The sequence below is a fragment of the Epinephelus lanceolatus genome, chromosome 14 (genome assembly GCF_041903045.1).
Source record: "Epinephelus lanceolatus isolate andai-2023 chromosome 14, ASM4190304v1, whole genome shotgun sequence".
NCBI lineage: Eukaryota > Metazoa > Chordata > Actinopteri > Perciformes > Serranidae > Epinephelus > Epinephelus lanceolatus.
In genome coordinates, this window is record NC_135747.1 from 38601460 (window position 1) to 38622371 (window position 20912).

The 20912-nt window shown below is 43.1% G+C and overlaps 1 protein-coding gene and 1 long non-coding RNA gene across 3 annotated transcripts; one reads left to right on the top strand and one right to left on the bottom strand.

The window, feature by feature from the left end:
- Window positions 1-5498: 5498 nt before the first annotated feature.
- LOC144466876 (uncharacterized) lies at window positions 5499-14492 on the bottom strand. Its single transcript, XR_013493292.1, has 3 exons — window positions 14294-14492; window positions 7859-7995; window positions 5499-5801 (listed from the first exon to the last, which is right to left on the bottom strand). It is a non-coding gene; the product is annotated as an uncharacterized LOC144466876 (long non-coding RNA).
- Window positions 11473-19056, top strand: lacc1 (laccase (multicopper oxidoreductase) domain containing 1). Of its 2 annotated transcripts, none has more exons than XM_033616958.2 (6): window positions 11473-11675; window positions 14290-14799; window positions 15626-15804; window positions 16187-16352; window positions 16442-16667; window positions 16837-19056. In XM_033616958.2, the coding sequence occupies exons 2-6, from the start codon at window positions 14307-14309 to the stop codon at window positions 17045-17047; spliced, it is 1275 nt and encodes a 424-aa protein (XP_033472849.1). In that variant the 5' UTR covers window positions 11473-11675; window positions 14290-14306; the 3' UTR covers window positions 17048-19056. The 2 variants fall into 2 exon arrangements, with proteins under 2 accessions (XP_033472849.1, XP_078030828.1); XM_078174702.1 differs by lacking the exon at window positions 11473-11675 and adding an exon at window positions 13295-13316.
- The last annotated feature ends 1856 nt before the right edge of the window (window positions 19057-20912 follow it).

Genomic DNA, 20912 nt, shown 5'->3' on the forward strand with positions numbered 1-20912 from the left:
AGCTCTTATAGTTAAACTAATAGGGCAGTGGACATCTGACAAACATTTGTCTAAGGGATCAACACAGAAATAGATAATCTGTGCTAACAAACAAGCTGACACTGTGGTATAGTCAATAACGCTGTTACCATTATAGTTAAAACAGGTGTAACACCCAATCAGACCCAAATCTTCCATTTACAATCTTCAACTCTGAACTTTGACATAAGTCAATTAGGCTGTGACCGTTATTATTAGTCATTAAATCTTCACTGACCCTCCGTAGATCCATCAAAGAAAAATCATTTATGTCACTGTTTAAAAGCATTTCGCCATCAAAAGACAGCCCATTTCTAATATTCGTTCCTACGTCACCTACATTTAAATCATTGAATTGAAATCACCCAACATCACTACTGGTAAACTGTATTTACTGTTCATAAATGAAATATCTTGGGAAACATTTCCAAAATAGTCCTTGTTGAAAAAAATAGATCCTTCATGTGGCACATAAACTGTTCCCAAGATGATTTCAACCCAAAAGCTGCTTTGGCCACTTTAGTCCACAGGATGGCGTCAGAAGTAGTGTCTTTTATCTCCTGAACATAATTTGCAGCCTCATTTTTAACTAATAGACATACCCCATGTATACCACCATGTTTATAACTTGATTTCTTCTTTTCTAGCACGAAAGGAGTAAATCCATCACAGTCTGATTTACAGATATTATCTGTTTTGGTCTCTGTTAAACAAACAAAGTCAGTCTTTAATGTATTCCGTAAGAATCCCAAGTTGAAATTTAGCACGTAATCCACACACATTTAGTCCAAGGAATTTGATATCTGTCTCCTGTTTAGTCTTAAATCGACCGGAAGAATTTTTACGAGTTACATCCTTGATACAAGTTGCATGTAGTGAGGGGTCAGCGCTGGTCTAGGGGAAGTCTACATAAATCCCGACACTCTGGGCTTTTTCTGCAGACCATCCCAGTTTGGACATTAGCTCATCACCGGAGTAGATGGTTTTCTTCACCTCCTGATCGTTGTCCTTAATGATGCAACAGATGTTACCGTCCATTGTCCAGGCTCTTTTAATCTCTGGATCCATCCTCACTTGTCTCAGGATCTTTCCTCTCAAAGGCGTAAGGTCTTCCTCAATAAAGACTCTGTTTTTCCCATCAATACTCCTTAGACGTTTTTTGTTTCTTATAATTTGAAGTTTGGTTTCATACCTGACAAACTTGACAAAAATGTTTCTGCTGCGGTGTTGATCTTCAGCCTCGTGCACTCTTCCACGTTTCCCTGGCAGACGGTAGCTTACGCTGATGTCCTGCTCTTTCATCTCCACTCCCATCTCGGCTGCCAGATCAACTACTACTTTCTTTGTGTTCTCACCGTTTGTTAACGGGATTGCTCTAATGATAATGTTTGTCTTGCGAGTAGTTTGCTCAACTTTGTCACACTCAAACTTCAGTTTGCTTATCTCCATCGCAGCTTTGGTCGCTGCTTTCACAGCTGACTCTTGTCCTCTTCTGATCATGTCCATGTGTTTTCCCTACTCTTGGAGCACGAGTTTAGTAGATTCATTTACAGCCGCCGTCACTACGGAACTTATTAATGGAGTCAGCGCATCTATAACTTTCGGGATGATTTCTTTAATTAAGTCGCCCACACTCAGGTCCTTATCAGCACCCTCCTTTGATGCTGACTGCCTTGTGTTGTGAGCGCCGCACGTAGTCGGCTTCTTCTTGCTCAATCCGTCAGCCAAAGCACTCGTTCCGTCGGCAACTGCATTGGTAACTGCATCAGCTATCGATTCTTGAATACTTTCATTGATATCGTCCATATTTTCTTCGGTTTCTCCAAACTCTCTCAGAGCAGCGAACCTGCCGTCACTCGGTGCCGCCATCTTGTCTCTCCTCAGGTATCACTGCTGTCGTACCTCTGCCACGCCCCAGCTCCACCTCTCCGGCCACCGCCGGCGGGGTAAACGCAGCGGTCGGCTGGTAAGGCTGAAGGCCTGTTTGGCGAGCACTTCCACAGCTTCTTGGACTGAGTATGGAGCGGTGCCTCGCCTCTTTATTTCTCGGCACTCGCTGGACCCTGTAGACGCCTGGCTGGTACCTGTCTTCGGCCCGGAGGAGGTGTTCCAGCCCCGCGGCCCCTGCTCTTCTCGTCCCCGCTGGAGCGGGATGAATCTACGCAGCCTGCGGCCTCTGTGTGTGGCTCCCCGGACAGCTAACGCCGTGGACCTGCCGGCTCCTGCCAGAATTGGGCTGGTAAATGCTAGATCACTAGCAAACAAAACGTTTATCCTGAAGGATTTCCTGACTTCCCGAGGATTGGATTTTCTCTGTGTGACTGAGACGTGGCTGACTGTTGGCGAGTCCAGTGCTTTCACAGAACTTTTACCCGATGATTGCTGCTATTTTAACTCCCCGCGGACGTCGGATCGAGGAGGAGGAATACTGACTATTTATAAGAGTCACTAAATGTAAGCAGCTAGGTAAGATGACGTGTGCTGTCTGAGTGCCGTAAATCGTTTCGTCCTGGAAGCGACCTGGGGCGGACCCGGAGACAGTTTCCTAAAGCTATGGATATACACTATATAGAAATAGCTTATCTTCACACCGATGGTCTCATTTGCTGTTGTAGGTCACACACAGACATCAGCAGAAACGAGAGACTTTTGCATATCCAGTTAAAAGTGCCTTGTAGCGGCTTTAATATAACCAAATAAAGGAGAGATTCCCCATCCAGTTACATTTTTATTCAGTATCGTAGGTCAGCAACAGTTCACGGTATGATCACCATCAGTATCACCGTCTCCTGCAAATACAAAGTTCACTTGTTGATATGAGGGTTGGGTGTCCTGGGTTACCAGGTTGTGAAACGTCCCTGTCGTTGATGTTCATACTTTCTGTTTAGCAGTTATAGATGCAAGTATTGCATTAATAAGAGGAGATTTATAAAGTGGTACCAATATACCTACTCTATAATCTGTTATTTTATCAAACCACATAAAAAACAGACAGTAAAGACAATCATTTGCAGGTTTATGATGGGAGTATGGAAAAAGCATGCAAGTCATTTTCGTAATTTTTACAATTTACACTTTTGTTCAGATTCAATAAACCACATATAAACATGCTAATCAGAGAGCTGTTTTGTTTCCTTTGCACAGAGCCAGGCTCACCACATCTGCTTCCAGTCTTCATGCTAAGCTAAGCTAGGCTAACTCACTGTGGCTTTATGTTTATTGTCCAGCTATGCCTGACATATTAAATTCAGCTTTATCTCCAAAATGTAGAGTGTAAAGATGTACATGCACATGTATGATACACTGTGTAATATGAACACTGTAAGTTGTTGAACTGTTTGTTAATTAACCTTAGTGTGAGGTTGTTACCCAGCAGCAGCAGCAGCAGCAGCAGCAGTGAGGATTCCTCTCTGATGTTAAAAACCACCAATGTAGCTGAAATAAGCAGCAGAGTGAATCCCAGCGGAGAAGAATAAATATAGGCTGATAATAAATTCCACAGCAGCAGCAGCGAACACTAAGTGTAACCTTGGCAGGAGAGCTTCAGTCTCAGAGGGATGGAAACCTCCTTCTGCTGCTGCAGCTGAGAGGCCGCCGAGGCTGCAGCGGCTCAGGTCATACATGAAACATGTCACATGACCTGCTTTCAGACGGGGCCTGAAGCATGAAGCCACACACTGACTGTATGTCCCAATACATCGTGTGTCAAATACAGTACGGCAGAAATACCAGGATGGTCTGCTACATCTGGTCTGATTTTGCTGTATGTAAGCCAGTGTGCTTTTCTGGATATTCTGACCCACAATCCTTTGCACAGCGGGACGCATCACATCGACTGAGCTGCAAACAGATGACAGGTGATTGACAGCTGATTAGAAGGTGACTGGAAGCTGTCAGAAGTCGCAATGATGGATGACAGCGCATTTAAAACCGATGACCAGTCGAATAGTAACACTGTTTTTGGTTCAAAGTTTCGTCCTCATGTTTCTGTTCGTCCAGCACATTAAAGACAATCTGCAAAAGATGTACAGCTGATGTGTCGGACTGTCACTGATATGAACTTCAAGAACACATCTGCACTGAATGATGAGAAACATGGTGATCTCCATAGACGAGGACCTGCTCTCTATGTGGACATATTCTGGGGTACTGATAACACGACAATTCTAAGGCTACTTTCACACCTGCCCTGTTTGGTTCGGTTCAATCAAACTCAACTTCATTTGCCCCCTCAGTGCGGTTCGTTTGGGCAGGTGTGAACACAGCAATCACACTCAGGTGCGCACCAAAACAACCGGACTGAGACCTTCTTGAAGAGGTGGTCTCAGTCCGGTTCCAAAGGAACTCTGGTGCGGTTGGTTTGTGGTGAGAAGGTGTTCCGACCTGGATGTGAAGCAACTGCAGTCACATGACACATTGTTTGGGTTAAACATGAGCATGTTACAGTCCTGGAGGATTATTAATGTGCACCTCCTCCTGTACTGCCTTAATATGCACATTCAGCACATCCAATGCATCAAAACATTGTTTTCTAGTTGGAGCCGCGCCTCGTTTTCAAACTGTATGGTTTGACTAAAATGAACAATGACAGCAATATAGTCCACGATGAGCAGCGCTAAAATCAACCTGCGTAGTTGTCCCTCCATTGTGACATTAGAAAGTGTCACATTTATCTTGCAAGTGTACTCTTCTTCAACGTTTGCTTTACTTCCTGGATTTTTCCCACATGGAAATTCTGACCAATCAAGAGCAGCATTCTCACACAAGGCATTTGATCTGGTCCGCCTGATTCAGACCAAAGGAGACGACTCTAGGGCTGAAAGCATCCTGAGTGTGAAGGAGAACAGCACTTTGTCTGCAGGGTTACTTCAGGTCACTTTCATTGAAGCCATTAAACAAATTAACATAACGTGCAGTGACAGTGGACGATGATCGGCTTTAAAACAGATGATGGACAGGATGAAGATGAAGATGAACTCTAAAGTAGATATTTGGCGCCTCCTGCTGGTGAGCAACAGTACCTATGGAGTTTCTGTTTTAAGAGTTTTTAATGGTAAAGGTTAAAGTGTCAGAGGAAGTGTTGGTTAACACATCATGTATGATACAGAATCTGTAGGTGGAGGTGCTGCAATCATTTTGTGGTCACAACAGGAAGTTTGGTAAGAACTGCGGATGCAGAAGTTGTTGTTCTCATACTGCTCTACTTACTGCACACACACACACATTACAAACCTTTGTCTGTTCTGCAAAGTGACAAAGAGCAGGAGGAACATGATGCAGAATAAGAAACTGAATCAAATACAAATCTTCAACTAACCTGAACAGGAAATATTTAAACACTGACAGCAGACACGTAGAGAGAAACAGACTTTACTCTGAAAATCTGAAAGAGAAATGAGACATGACACATTTTGTAATGAACTTAATGTACAGAGAGAGAATCGACTCAATCTTCAGATTTATTTAAAGCCCACATTTGAAACAAGCAGGAATGATGTTTTATTATTATATCACGTTTTCAGACCTTCACACAGATGCTTCATCGTGGCAAAAATCATAATCAGGATTATTTTGGTCAACACAGATTATTAAACACACTTATTCACTGGCTTGGGAAACACTGTGCATCTATTGAACTTTTATTTAAGAAAAAAAAAACATTTTTCCTCTTAACAGTGGATGTTCTTGGAGTCTCAGTCTGATTCATCTGTTTAGTCTGGAGGTGAAGTGAACCTGCCTCAGCCTGGCTGAGAGTGAGTCTGGTCTTTAGGGAGCAGCGGTAGCTGTAAATAAAAGTGCGCACTTAGTGTTCGTGCGCTTGATTTACAACACAAGACAAAACACAGTCCACTGACCAGAAGAAAATGTTGGTGTTCGTTACTGCAAACCATGGATACGTTACATGTGTATGTCTCATATGTATCATATCAATGTTTCTGCAGTGACGCAGTGTCTGAACTGACTGTGCCATGTGGAGGTGGAGAGGATGGTGGACTGTAAGACACCTAGGAGAGGCCTACCAGACACAGGCTCAGGGGTCGACATTATCAGGGCCTTCACCTGCAAAATGTCACTGACATTAACACGAATCGACCAGGAAGAGATACAAAACAACTAGGGGTGCACGATAATATCGGCATGTCATTGGTATCAGCCGATAGTGGCCTTAAAATGAACCAATCAGAATTGACCAACATGCTTTTGCACAATGAATAAATATTACATACGACAAAAAGTATTGTATTTCATGTCTCCATCTGCTGGTGGGCCGTCACGCTAAGAGTATGTATGTATAATATGATGTTAATTTCACTACAGAAGAGACTTGATGATCACTAACATTAGGTGGACGTATCGGTATCTGTCAAATGAGTCGATACAATATCCCTAAAAACAACTACAAAGAGACGCTAAATGACTTAAGAAGACACAAAATTACCTCAAAGACATAAACGACTATGGAAAGACTAGGGTTGCCACCTTGGATTTGTGAAAAAAAGGGACACTCGACCAAATGTTTGAGGCGGAGAGCTCGGCCATTATTACCAGTTCAGACTGACCAATGAACATGAAATTCTGACATAGGAGACCAGATTTGCCATCATTCCATGTCCTTCTATGTGCTTGTATTTTATATTAATTTTTATATCAATGAAAAAAAACAAGTCCGTGTTACTAAATTCTTGCATTTTCACATGTATCTCATCATAGCAAGTTGGAAGTTGACATATTCTGCCATATATGAAGAGGGGAGACTCTCTGGAATCTGGCAATATAAGAACCATGATGGTGGGGCATTCTGTCACTTCACAGCTGTCCAAAACATGTGGTTTGTGCCAGACGGACATGATTGACAGTATTTTTCATTATTGCAAGAAATTCCATTGACTCATTCACAAGTCAAAAATGTGTTTTATCTGAAAGAAACATGCAATATTTACATCTTAGATAACAGAAAAATAGTCAAACAAGTGCAATGATGTCCTCCAAGATAGTATTTGCCACTTTGTTTGCAGTAAACAAAGTTTGTTGTTGTTTTTCAGTTTCAGTTATATACTGGGGAATGCATTTTGGTCATTGGGGGGGGGGCACATGTCCCCCTCAATGTATATGGTGACTACGGCCCTGTCAGCATGCATAATTAGGCTGCAGTTGTCTGGGTGTGCAAAGGTGAAGTGGCTGGTCTTGTCATACAAAGTTTGATGGAGTGTCAACTGGACAATATGGAGATATTTGCATCGTGAAAGCCGGACTACAAATGTGGATAGACAGGGAGAAACACACACAAGCCTAAGACGTGGTAAGATACGATATTCCTCACTATATGAAGTGACTGATAACAAGATCTGTATAATGGATTGTAAAGAAGTTCGTCAGGATTTTATTTGGTAGACAATTGATCTGTATTTATAGCGTGACGGGATGACAGCACAATGATGTGTGTGGTATCACTGGAAAGCTCTGCTCCTGCGCTTTCATGTGATGTGTGGCATTTCTGTGCGACCCTGCATTCGCGAGTAATCCATCCAACAGTAATGTGTGTGCAGAGCTGTATGAAAGCTCTGTCATACATCATTTTAGTGTAACTGTATCAATTTTTTTCGCTGTGAAAACATTCGGAAAGCTACAATTCCGCTGTTTCACGTGATATGTGTGGCTTCTCGCTATGACGCACGGTCATGGAGAAAAACCATAGAGAAGAACAGGTGTGAATTTGGACGCACTATGCGTCGTTTGGGCCCATAGGGTTAAATATAAATGGAAAAATTACAAATTAAAACTCGATTGGATGTGCAAATATACTAAGTGAACTGTTAGGACTTCCCACAGCTCCTCTTACCTCTTTGCTGTCTCTCTGACATGTTCTTGAGCCTGTTGCACTGATTCTGGATGGACTCCTTGGCCTGCTGCTGCTGCATTTTCCCCAAAAAATGGGACAAATTGTGTCCCGGGAGAGATTTTTTTTTCCCAGGACAGCTGATGAAAAAAGAGAACAATTCTGGGAAAAACGGGATGGGTGGCAACTCTAGGAAAGACACAAAACAACCACACAGAGATCAAAATGATCACATTGGCCTTTTTTAAACAGGAGTTGTGCAAATTTGCAGGAAAGCCCAATCAGTCTTCTTTCAGCATTGGCAGTATAAAAACAAAATCGGGGAGTGCAGCAAAATGCCGCCTACCTACTTTTGTTTATACAGAATGCGCCTTTTTCTGGGCAATGGGGGGCGTGAGCAAGTAACAAAACGTGTAGCTCAGCGTGTGACGTAAACAGTGACGTGGGAGGGAAGCTGCGGCTGGTCAGTCCTTCGGCGATTCTCTCATAAGTCGGCCCGTTCTTCACCGTCCCCGTCATCTGACGGTTAATGGCCTCTTCGTTTGCGAGGACAAGGAGGGCGCGCAATTCCTTGTCTCCCCAGTTGCTCATCTTTACAGTGTCTGTCAGGTTTGTGTTTCCCTCTTGCTACTAGCTGCTCGCTAATTCCTGCTATCAGCTGTTTCCTGTTTATCCACCGCCAGTGGCTCGCACGTGTGCCGTCATCAACAGCTCCTCCCACAAGTCTTCAACAGCCCCTCCCGTTGCGGAAGGCCGCCTTGGTCTGTTTAAACTAAAAGGGTTCCGTCAATATGTCTACCCTACGAGGCGGAAAATTGGGCACCTTGGATCAACTCGCCAATCCGGCTCTGTGTGTCTAAACGCTGGCAGCTAGGCACCAAAACAGCCCAACATTCGCAGAAAATCTGGCAGTGTAAAAGGGGCTATAGAGACTCAAAACCAGAAAAAGATGCATAATGACTCCAAAGAGATGCAAATCTATCGCAGATTCTGTGTGTCTTGCTTCTATGTTGTAGAGGTGGTGGGGCCCTTTGCGAATCTGTGCCCAATTGTTTCATAATCCGCACATGGTGACGGGCCGGCCAAGCTGCAGAGCGCTGGGTGTTTTTTAGAGACCTGTTTCTGTGTTTCCAGCTGTGATAATGCCATGAAAAAAAAAAAGCCATGGGGATTGTACCCAAAAAAACAGAGGGGTTGGGTAACGTACACTGCCAACATGTATTCTGGTGATCTGGGGTCTCATTTATAAATACTGAGTACACACAAAACGAGGCCCGAAAGAGGCGTACACCACTTCCCACGCAAAATTTGTGATCTATAAAAACTGACTCGACGGGAGCAACTGCTTCCGAACATTTGGGAGACGGGAAATTGGCGATGTAGATGGTGAGGTAGACGCCTGATTGTAGAAACTGTTGAACATTTTTTGGGTGCATGCCATTTTTGGCTTTTGTTTGAACACTCATTTTTAGCATGGATCCTACACACTGTTTTATAAATGAGACCCCTGGGTAGGTAATCATCTCTGGAGGCCAATACTGAAAATAAAATGAGATGAACTGTCTGACCTTAACTCCACAGCAGTACATAACAATAACACATAATGACAAAGGCCTAATTCATTCAGTTGCTGCTGCATGACATGGACGGATGACAAACCAGTCAAAGAAACATTTTATAACCAGCATTACTGCAGAAAGATGCCAAGAGATGAGGTTTAATACTCGTTTTGTATGTGCATTATGTTTTAAGTGCAAACATTTTAATCTGTAGAGTAACTACAGCTGATGAATGTAGTGCAGTAAAGAGTACAGTGTTCCCTCTGATGTGGTGCAGTAGAAGTAAAAACAGAGATACTCTGGTGAAGCACAAGTACCTCGACCTTCTGCTTACAGTACTGATATGTGAACGTATTTTCCAGCCAAGCGGACGAACCAGAAAAACAGATCAGAGGTTTGAACATGTAATTAATCTTCCTCTGGTATTTATCACCTCTGGAAGTTTGTGTTCTGTTTCAATCCTGATGAATTTCCACTGGATGTCTAAAATCTCTCTCACTGTCACATTTTTCTTCTCTGGCTTTTCCAACCTGCTCCGTCTCTGACCGTCCTGTGATCAGCACACGTGTCTGTCACAGTGTTTGATTGTGCCGAGCGCAGACTACAGAGCTGACACTGTGGTTCACAAACAACCTGGGAAATTCCTACATCCTCAGTTCATCAGGTGAATGTCACCCACACACACACTCACACACACATACCACACACCACAAACACACTGCAGCTGAACTCCAGCAGCCGCAGAGGAGCGTCAGTGAGTGTGTGAGAACAGGAAGTGATGAAAAAACTCTTTAATACACAGCAGTTTTAAAAGCACATGTTCAAACACGTCAAAGTTTTGTTTGTGTTTATCTGGATTCATTAACTCACACGAAAAGTCCCTCAAACGCACCAGAGGGAGACTTACAAACAAGCAACCCCTCACACAAAACACCTTTAAAGCTCCAGTGTGAGGGATTTAAATTTTTGTGTAAAAACAGCTGATAATAAGAATCAATGTGTTTTGTCACCTTAGAATGAGACGTTTATATCTACACAGGGAGATTCAAGGGAGTTTCAACACAGTACAATTGTGACTTGTAGGTGTTTCCATTAAAAGGTGTTTTGCATATGAGCCGTAATTCTCGTAAAATGTCGTCCCGCGAGACTCCACTTTGTTTGCAGAAGTAAGATGGGCATTCCAAATCTCTTGTGAGCTGGAACAATCATCTTGGTTTCCACTGCTGCTGTTGCAGTCGTCTACAACCGAAGACGAAGACGAAGCGAGCGAGTGGCATTCCAAAGGCAAAGTCCTTATTAGTTTGAATGAGTGAACCCTGAACCGGTCATGTGACCCCCAGTGTCATGTCCGGTGACGTATATTTGCATTACACTTTTGCGATATACTTCTGTATCAACACGTCTGAAAGACCACCTCATGAGAGCGTAAAAACGTTTTCTCGATATTTGAGTTTTTTCGAAATGTAGGTGTTTCCATCACCAGTTTTTTATTGCGATATTTAGGTTTTGCACATTTCTAGGGTTAATGGAAACTCACTTAATGACTCTAGACAGGGACATTCACATTTTCGTAATCAGCAGCACCTTCGCACTGAGAAGCATCGCAAATGAAACGTCTTTATTCAGTGTTTTTACCGGTTTAAATCAGCTGGTGTGTTTGTTTCTGAGAGGAAGACACCTCTGAGGATGATTCAGCTCCTGGACAATGAAGGAATTCTAACCAGTTCAGCTGGTTGTAATCTGTAATCCTCACTGACAGATGCCATTAAATCCTCCTAAATCTGACACACTGGACCTTTAACAAGGAAGTGTTCCACTAACATAATCCCACTGTCTCTGATAACACCACCGTCATGTTTAGCATCATCAGAAATCATGCAATTGTTACACAAAAATAGTTTTGATTAAAAGAGGAACTGCCTGACTCTCTGTGGACAGGAGGGAACTGACTCTGCAGTCACTCTGCTCACCCAGGACACACCTGAGCGAGCAGAGTGAAAGTATAAAATAATCTCTCATCTGAGAAACCAGACTTTGACCTCTTCCTGTTTTTCTCTTCGTCTTCCTGCCTGTTTGCTCTTTGCTGCTTTGAAGATGTGACTGTAGACACCAAGAGGTGAAAGTCACAAAGTAAAAGGAACTCACTATTTACACTGAACTTGTGAAGAAAACTTTGTCTTTATGCTTCTGCACCAGTGATAGCCGCAGCCGGAGCCCTGTGATAGTCTGGTGACCTGTACAGGGTGAACCTCACCTCTCAGGTGGGTACCAATCCCTAACATGAGTGGTTACGAACGATGAATGGATTAATTTTTCAATAGTACGTGTTAGCTAACTCGCTCACCTCACCATCGTGGAGAAGTGCAGTGATTTAGTGTCAGCGAGGTAACAGTGTTTGCTAATATGTTGGATGTATGTTCATTCATATTGTGAGACATATTTTAATTTACAAAACAAAAACTTAAATTAAATTATAAAAAAAATAACATGGCTCCTCCCTGCAGTAACTCTGAGGACCATCTGTTGAAGACAAAGGTTTTAAATGAGATTGTTTTAGGTCAAAGTCATGTGTTTGTGAAGCACTGATTATGTGACCGCATAAATGAGACTCTGATTATTCATCTTTTTGGATTCTTCGTTCACCGTGGAGGGACGAGAGGAAACGTTATTTCATGAACTCAACATAAGTAATAGAGGATAAACAAATGATCATTTTGAGGGTGAAGTATTCCTTTAAAGGGATAGTGCACCCAAAAATGAAAATTCAGCCATTATCTACTCACCCATATGCCGAGGGAGGCTCAGGTGAAGTTTTAGAGTCCTCACATCACTTGCAGAGATCCAAGGGGAGAGGAGGTAGCAACACAACTCCACCTAATGAAGGCTGACGGCGCCCCAGATTCAAACGTCCAAAAACACATAACTGAAACCACAAAATATCTCCATACTGCTTGTCCGTAGTGATCCAAGTGTGCTGAAGCCCCGACATAAAAAGTTGTTTGGAAAAACGTCATTTGAACTCTGTTTTTAGCCTCACTGTAGCCTGTAGCTGTAGTCATGGGTCACTACAGACGAGCAGTATGGAGATATTTTGTGGTTTCAATTATGTGTTTTTGGACGTTTTAATCTGGGGCGCCGTCAGCCTCCATTAGGTGGAGTTGTGCTGCTACCTCCTCTCCCCTTGGATCTTTGCAAGTGTTGTGAGGACTCTAAAACTTCACCTGAGCCTCCCTCGGCATATGGGTGAGTAGATAATGGCTGAATTTTCATTTTTGGGTGCACTATCTTTTTAAGTATAAACCGGGAGCTCTCCTCTGATGGGAACGTTTTCAAATCCAGACTGGCTGAATGACTCGTCACTACGAGATCCAGACCCTGGGACCAGCTGCATAAAGCACTTTAAGTTAAGATTATCCTTTAAATCTGAGTTAAGATTTCCTTTGAAAAAACAGTTGCACAAGATTTCCATGAAGTTTTTCTCCTTATCTTGGTCTTAATCTAAAGGAATTGCTTAACGTTTGTTAAACCGTTGCACAGACGACCTTAGCAACCAAAGTAAGGGGAAAAAACATAAGGTACCTCTGACTGCATGTTAACAGCAACATGGCCGAGTTTATGGTGATAAATGAGGACGATGATGAGCAACTGATTTTGCACTTTAAATTTGATCGGAGGTCAGTTTATGATTTGTCTCAGCATCTGAAGTTGGATCACTCAACTTTCTGAAGCTCTGTAGTTTTATGCAACAGGATCTTTTTAATCACTTATTGGTGAGGTATTTCATGGACACAAGTCAACGGTGTGCTGCATCATTCGGCAGGTTTCAAACACCCCCGCCTGTCTGCTGAACACTGTGGAGAAGTTCCTGTCCCAGCATGAGAAGGATCAGATAGCGATGACAGGTGGGCTGTCACAAGAGCAAACAAATAGTCTCCATGGAAACAGTACGACTTAACTGTGCAGTAAACGCTTTAACGCCCTTTCTTGACTTTCTTGAACCTTTTAAGAGATTCTGTGCAACACCCTTAAGTAAGGTCTGCAGCTAAGGAAAAACTAAACCTTAAGTGTCATACATCAGGAGCAAACTTAAGGTGTTTTGTGCAACCGGTCCCTGGTCCTTTAGTTTGTGACTTCAACTCAGATTCTGAACTGTTTCATGTTGGTGTGACTCACAGTCATCTCGTCTGTTTATCAGGTCTCAGCAGCAACTCAACAGATAACTGCAGCATTTAGCCGACTCATTAATGAACCACAGCCCCGTGCACCAGCGTCCATCTTGTGTCTTCTCTGTGAGATGTAGTTTTTAGTCCTTGTATCTGCAGTTTTGTTCTGATCTGATAGAATCTGATGTATAGCTGTAGAATAAATCACCCAGCAGGATATACAGGAGTTAGACTGAGCCCAACTTTAAACATGCAGAGCAGGAAATGACACATTAATGCAGCAGCAATATTTATCCAAACACTGGAGATAGAAAATGAAAACACTTTGCTGCAACTCTGCTCAGCTAATGACACAGTAGAGTTTTGGATGCAGCACTTTCACAGAGTGTTTTACATACTTTTCCTGTAGTAGAGGATATTCTTATGCTTCAGTCAGCAGATGTGGAGGAAACAGCTCAGATGAGAGTTTCCAGAGTGTGTGTGTGTGTGTGTGTGTGTGTGTGTGTGTGTGTATGTGTGTGTGTGTGTCTGGGGTTTCCACTGTGGGCGGAGCCAGGCTGCAGAGACACGATCCAGGAAGTAGACAGTCTCTGTAGTTTCCGAGTTATTTTGGCTGTCAGACATGTTCCTCTGTGACGTAACTCTATATAAAGCTGCGCGTGCGAGCAGCACGGGTTAAACAGGACTCTCTGTGTGTGTGTGCGTGTGTTAGTTACCTGGTGTGTCACGATGTGTGAGGCCGTCCTGGTGGATCTGATCCACGGCTGCAGTGCTGGATGCACCGGCGCGTCTCTCCTGGAGGATCCCGCCGCAGCGGAGCCGCAGGTCTTCCTACTGTGCGGGAAACGGTACCGGGAGAGGGACGGCTTCTCTGACGCCTTTGTGAGCTCGTGCAAGAGCGTGCACGTGCTGGACTCGGACTCCACGGCGGAGTGCTTATACCGGTTCAAACAGACTGTGGATCAGCTGGATCTGAGCTCTATCAGAGTCCTCACGACCCCGCGGGGCCGAGCCGTGCTGCAGGGCTACCAGGAGCTGCTCTTCACCGCCGTGTACACCTTCATCTATCAGGTGGACCATGTTACCTGTCCGAGCTGCGCAGGCTCCGCCCACACAGACTCACCTGGAGAAGGAGTCCATGAAGAAGAAGTCTCCAAGTTTCTGCAGCAGCTTCCTGCACAGAGGGGACAAGTCACAGTCCTCAAGTCAACTCTGATCCCAGGTCGGTTCAAGGAAAAAAATATTGATTTAGGCAATTTATTAAAAATATTTAACTATCTATTGTGTCCAGAACTGATTAATGCACGAGCAATGCAACAGGACAACCTTGAAAATATTTCTTAAGTTTATGTGACAATAAATAAATAAAAACTGTAAGTGAGGCAGAGTTGGCCTCAGAGTTACCTTTTAATGTGTGATCTCCTTCCAGATGTTAAGAAAGAACCACAGAAATATGATTTATAGCACAATATACAGTGCACATCTAATAATAAATGATGCCATAGTATCCAGTGTCCAGTAGGGTATTTAGATGAATGAGATCAGAGGAACACAAACCAAACTCTGTAAAGAAACTATCAGTTTAATGATAACATGAGACAAATTCTGTTGTAAAATAAAGAGATTCAAAACACACGATTGGACATTTGAGGGTTCACTGTAGTGTCTGACAAACAAGCAGTATCAGTTGACACATCTACAGTTTTCCAATACACAGTAAAAGGTGTTTCCCGTCACTTAAGCTGCTGTTTCCCTGATATTCAGACAGTTGCTTCTCCTCACAAACCCAAATCTATCCAGCATCAAGCCAGATGATTTAGCTGAAGTCACGTCAGGATAATAAGTTTATGTCCGGTCACGTATATTCACACAGTAAGAGTTTATGCTAGGTCATCGACATCAGTGGTTCCCAACTGGTGGGTTTGTAAAAAACTCACCCAAATCTACAAATTTAAGGATAACATGAGACAAACCAATGTGTTCTCTCCATGGTGCTGTAAAACTGACAGATTTCTTAATGGAGATTGGTGTGACTGTCTGTCTCTCAGACTGTTTCGGTCATGGCTTCAGCACCCGTAGAGGCGGCGTGTCCTACATCCCGACTCTGTCCTCCCTGAACCTGTTCAGCAGCAGCAGGAGGAGGGACCCCGGGGCCGTGGTGCAGGAGAACAAACGGAGACTGGCCCTCCACGCTGGTTTCAACCCTCAGCTGCTGCGTCAGGTCAAGGTACTGACCTTTGGTCACATGATTCATCCTGTACGACACAAGATTACAGGCCGAGGCAGCTGATTGTGCTCCTGCAACATGAGGGACAGTCATTTCTCTTGTGTATACTGCCACCTAATGGGTACACCTTGTAATGACAGGGTCGATCCACAGAAGTTAAATTTAGTTCAAAAAAGGGTAACACACTGAAAAACATTTACAGTGAGACATGCAGGATGAATTTATTGATGTGTTTAAGATCATTTAACCACCCAAAGATACAGGCCTCTGTATTTAAGATATATTTCCTGTCACAGAGGACGAAGGACGCTAGAAAATATTCATATCTGAGCAGCCATAAACTTTGCTTCCTGCCTGAACCTGTCGGGTGTGTTTCCTGCAGGTGAACCATGCCAGTGATGTCTTTGTTTTGGGGAAAGCTGAGCCAGAGAGCTACGACGCCATGGTAACCAATCAGACAGGGGTGGTTATCACAGCTCCGGGAGCCGACTGCATGCCGATCCTGTTCGCCGATCCGGTGTCAAAGGTCATCGGAGCCGCTCACGCAGGTTCATGCTTCATTTAGTTATTTACAGAAATGTCTGAGATGATCTCAGTGATGTTAGAGGGGACACTAAATGTACCGACTGATTCTCAGGCTGGAGAGGAACCCTGATGGGTGTTGCTATGGCAACAGTGGAGGCCATGGTGAAGGAGTTTGGTAGCCGGGTGGGCGACATCCTGGTTGCCGTGGGACCGTCGGTGGGGGTGTGTTGTTACACTATGGAGAGACAGCAGGCGCTCGTCTTCCACCGCATCCACCCGGACTGTGTCCCTGATCCAGAGTCAGCCAGACCGCACGTCAACATCCGCCTCGCCAACAGGTAACAGAGGACGAGAGAGGACATGTGGTTTATTTTCAGATTTTACTTCATATTAAAAAAGTTTCTCTTGCTATTCCTGTGTTTGGGGACGAATCATGCTCCAAGATTTGGAGCTACAGTTCCCATAATGCATTGTGAGCAAGTATTGCCTGTTGCTTTCCCACCTCAGACTTCTCCTCGAGCGCGGCGGCATCCTGCCTGAACACATCCATGATGACACGGTGACGGAGCGGCCCTGTGTGACGCCGTGCACCTCCTGTCACCCCGAGGACTTCTTCTCTCACGTCAGAGACGGACTGAACTTCGGCACCCAGGTGGGCTTCCTGTGGATCAAAGAGACGGAGGACGAGACCCCGCCCACAGCAGGACAGACAGGCTGACAGATGATTGTGCTGTTTGGACTTGAATAATCAGCAGGTAGAAAACACCTGGAGTCAACAGGTGGAGCCACATCACTAATAACTCTACGGTACAGAATATAAACATATAATATATATATATATATATATATATATATATATATATATATATATATATATATATATATATGTGACTTTATATACAGGGGATGTAACTAAGAACATTTACTCAGTTTGAGAAACTTTACTTGATTATTTTCAGTTCACTTTCTACAGTTTACTCCACTACATTTATCTGACAGCTCTAATTACTTTACACATGAAAACATACAAGTTTATAAAATCTGTATAATTATATAATTAGTCAGACAGTAAATATGAATCTATTTTGATGGTTGAAGTGATTCTTCCTGCAGTGTGTGAACACGTCCTGCTCTGGGTCAATCACACACATTCAGTCTGATTATAAATATTAAAGTGAAATATTTAATAAAGCTGTAATGCTGAATAATACCTGCTACACCTGTTCAGCCTGTTCCTGCTTAAACATGTATTAATTTTGATGTGTAATAAATGTTAACTGCTCTTTAGGTTCCAGCTGAGTGGGTTTATTAAAGTCGTCTAATTAAGATCAGCAGCTGTTGTTAACGTGGACAGAATGAGCAGTTCAGGTGCAGCCGGGAGACGTGGGAAATATGGCCGCTGAACACTGCAGCTTTAACAGAACAACTTGTATCTATAACAAATAAATATGATCTTTAAATTATAGGTTTGAATCTGTAACAGCACTTTGCAATAAACATTATTATTAAAAAAAACAAAACAAAAACATTATTAAAATTTCCTCCAGAAGTCAGAAACATTCTCTTGTGAAAATTGTTATTACAGGAAGCTTTCAGTTTTGTTTTACTTTAAAAGGAGGGAAGGAAGAAAGGGAAAGGAGGTAGGGAAGGAAGGAAAAAGGCAAGGAAGAGGGGAAGGAAGAAAAGGCAGGGTAGAAAGGAAAGAAAGAAAAGGGTGAAGGGGAAGACAAGAAAGGAAAGGATGGAAAGGAAGGCAAGGAAGGGGGGGGGAATAAAAAAAAGGGAAATAATGAAGGAAAGGAGGGAGGAAAAGGATAACAAGGGAGGAGGGGGAAGAGGAAGAATAGAAAGGAATAAAGGAAGAAAAGGTGGAAGACAAGAAAGGAAAGGAGGGACAGGAAGGGAAGGAAAAAGGAAAAGAGAAGGAGGAAGGGAGGAAGAAAAGGCAAGGTACAAAGAAAGAAGAAAGAAAGAAAGAAAGGGCAGACAAAAAATAGAAATGATACAAAGGAAGGCGAGGAAGGAGGGAAGGGATGAAGAAAAGTTAAAAAAAGGAAGAATGAAGGAAAGGTGGAAGGGAAGGACGAAAAGTAAAGAAAAAGGGATAGAGGAAAGGAAAGGAGGGGGGAAAGACGATAGCAAAGTCAAGGTTGAAAGGGAAGAATGAAAAGAAAGGAGGGGCAGACAAAAAAATAAAGGATGGAAAGGAAGGAAATAAAGAAAAAGGGAAAGATTGAAGGAAAGGTGGTGGGAAGACAAGGATGGAAGGAGAGAAGAAAAAGCAAGGTAGAAAGGAAGAAAGAAAAGTAAAGAAAAATGGAACAAATGAAAGGTGGGAGGAAGGGTAAGGAAGAGAAGGGAGGAAGGAGGGAAGGAATGGGGGAAAGGTGGAAGTGAAGAAAGGAATAGAAGAAAAGGAAAGGAAGAAGGAAAGGGACAGACGGATGGAAAGGAGGGAGGGAAAGAAAACAAGGGAGGAGGGAAAGAATAGAAAGGAAAAGTGGAAGACAAGGAGGGAGGAAGGGAAGGAAGGACAAGAGTGTTACTGCACAAATTAAATTTATCCATGAACTGAGCTGAACCTCTCTGATTGTAACAATGAATAAAATATGATAAACCGATCGTCACACACACACACACACACACACACACACACACACACACACACACACTCCACAGTTTCCTGAACCATGAATTCAGATCAAATAAATATTTCAGCTGAATTTATGATTTTAGTCTCAGAGTGAGAAACTGTTCAGCTCCAGACTTTAATTATAAACATCAAAATAAACCTGTTTTTATTTATTTTAAACAAAAAACTATCAAAGGACGTTGTCACAAGTTCACAGCATGATTTCATAGAAAATGCTTTAACATAATCAATAAATTTAAGTTTATCTGTAAACGTTTAAATCTAACGAGCTGTGGTTTAATAACTTCTGCAACACAATAATTTCAGAGTCAGACACAGGACAGTCGACGACGTCTCTGGGGAACAGACAGCATTTATTCTGACAAACGTCTCAGTCATGATTTGTCTTAAAAAGCAGCCCTTTTTCTAAAAAACAAAAATAAATTAAACATCAGATGAAGAAAGCAAAACGTCTCTGCAGCAGATCAACAGGAAACCCTCTGATGTCTCCATGGAAACAGACAAACAAACAAGCATCAACAGAACGTCCTAAAGCCAGACAACCAGCTGACGCTCAGTTTGAGGTGAAATGCCCCTTTAAAGGAATAAGAACTGGTCTGAGGTCAGATCTACTGCACAGGACTGACACAAAGCTCTACAGTGCATGAGTTACACAATATAAATAATACTTCCCTCTGTAAACAACAACAAAATCCAGCTGTTTGTTTTGTTCTTCCTGTTGACGCGTCAGTGAGTCACAGATTTTAATAAATACATAAAAACTAAAGTCTGTCAGTGTTTCAAACAGGAAGTCCTTCATCGTTAAGGCCCGCTCCTCTGCCTCAGTGTTTCTTCTTTAAATATAACATGACTCAGCTAAACTAAAGAACAACAGAAGAAGAGTTTCATTCCAACCAAAACACAGCGTCTGTCGTTCTCCACAGAAAGCTCCCATCCTTCCATCACACAGTACATTAATAAAACATGACGACAGGTTTCATTTGGTTTCACTAACAAAGACATTAAAGAGTTAAACTGAAGCCACAAAAACATGCTGAGTCATGGTTTCACTCTCAGCTCCTCAATCCTTCATCTGCCTGTAATGAGAAGTTTCACCTGAACCTTCCTGACATGAAGCACCGTCACACTCCTGTTCTCTCAGTGAAGTTTCCTAAATTCACAGCAGCACCGACATGTTTGAGGGACAGTAACTGGGAACCACTGGGGCGAAGGTTTCCCATGATGCTGTTGGATGATGATGACTGTTAGGGTGCTTTCAGCCCTAGAGTCGTCTCCTTTGGTCTGAATCAGGGACTCATGTTGTTGCAAAGTTGTATAATTGTCTAGAGTTGGTTCGTGTTCTCACGCCAGCATTTACAAGAGGACCAGATCAAATGCCTTGTGTGAGAAAGCTGCTCTTGATTGGTCAGAATTTCCATGTGGGAAAAGATTTGAGGTTTTAAAACTTTAAAAAAGGTTTTTATGAAATAACATCCAGCTGACGATGTCAGGACACTGCAGCAGCTCACGCATTCATAAACCTCGTCACAGGTGTTTGCTCAGTGCTGCTGCTGAGGACGCACATTTCCTTTTCCTAGGATAGCGAAGGTGTGACCCATCTTACTCTCCTCTGATTGGCTAGTACTTGTTGCCTTTGTTGGTTGGGTGGTTAGGTTTAGGAAAGAGGAGTGGGACTGGTGAGGGTAAGAATGTCAGGGTCAGAGCCAAAGCACACCGGCGGCAAATGGCGCATATCAAAAAATACAATGTACAACCCTACACCTGTGGCGGCTAGACGCACGTTGGCACTTCACGCCACTGTCCTATTTCCAGCCTCACCGCCCCCCGGCATTAAATGCATTTTTCCCCCACCTGCTCTCTGCTTGTACACACCAGCTCCCACAGCAGCTCTTTTTCTCTGCTCCTGTGGTCAATGGACTGCACTTGTAAA

Excerpts from the sequence above, each read along its gene's own strand:
- lacc1 (XM_078174702.1), top strand. Across the intron at positions 15,805-16,186 it reads AGCTGCTGCGTCAGGTCAAG|GTGAACCATGCCAGTGATGT; the intron begins GTACTGACCTTT and ends TGTTTCCTGCAG. Across the intron at positions 16,353-16,441 it reads CATCGGAGCCGCTCACGCAG|GCTGGAGAGGAACCCTGATG; the intron begins GTTCATGCTTCA and ends ACTGATTCTCAG.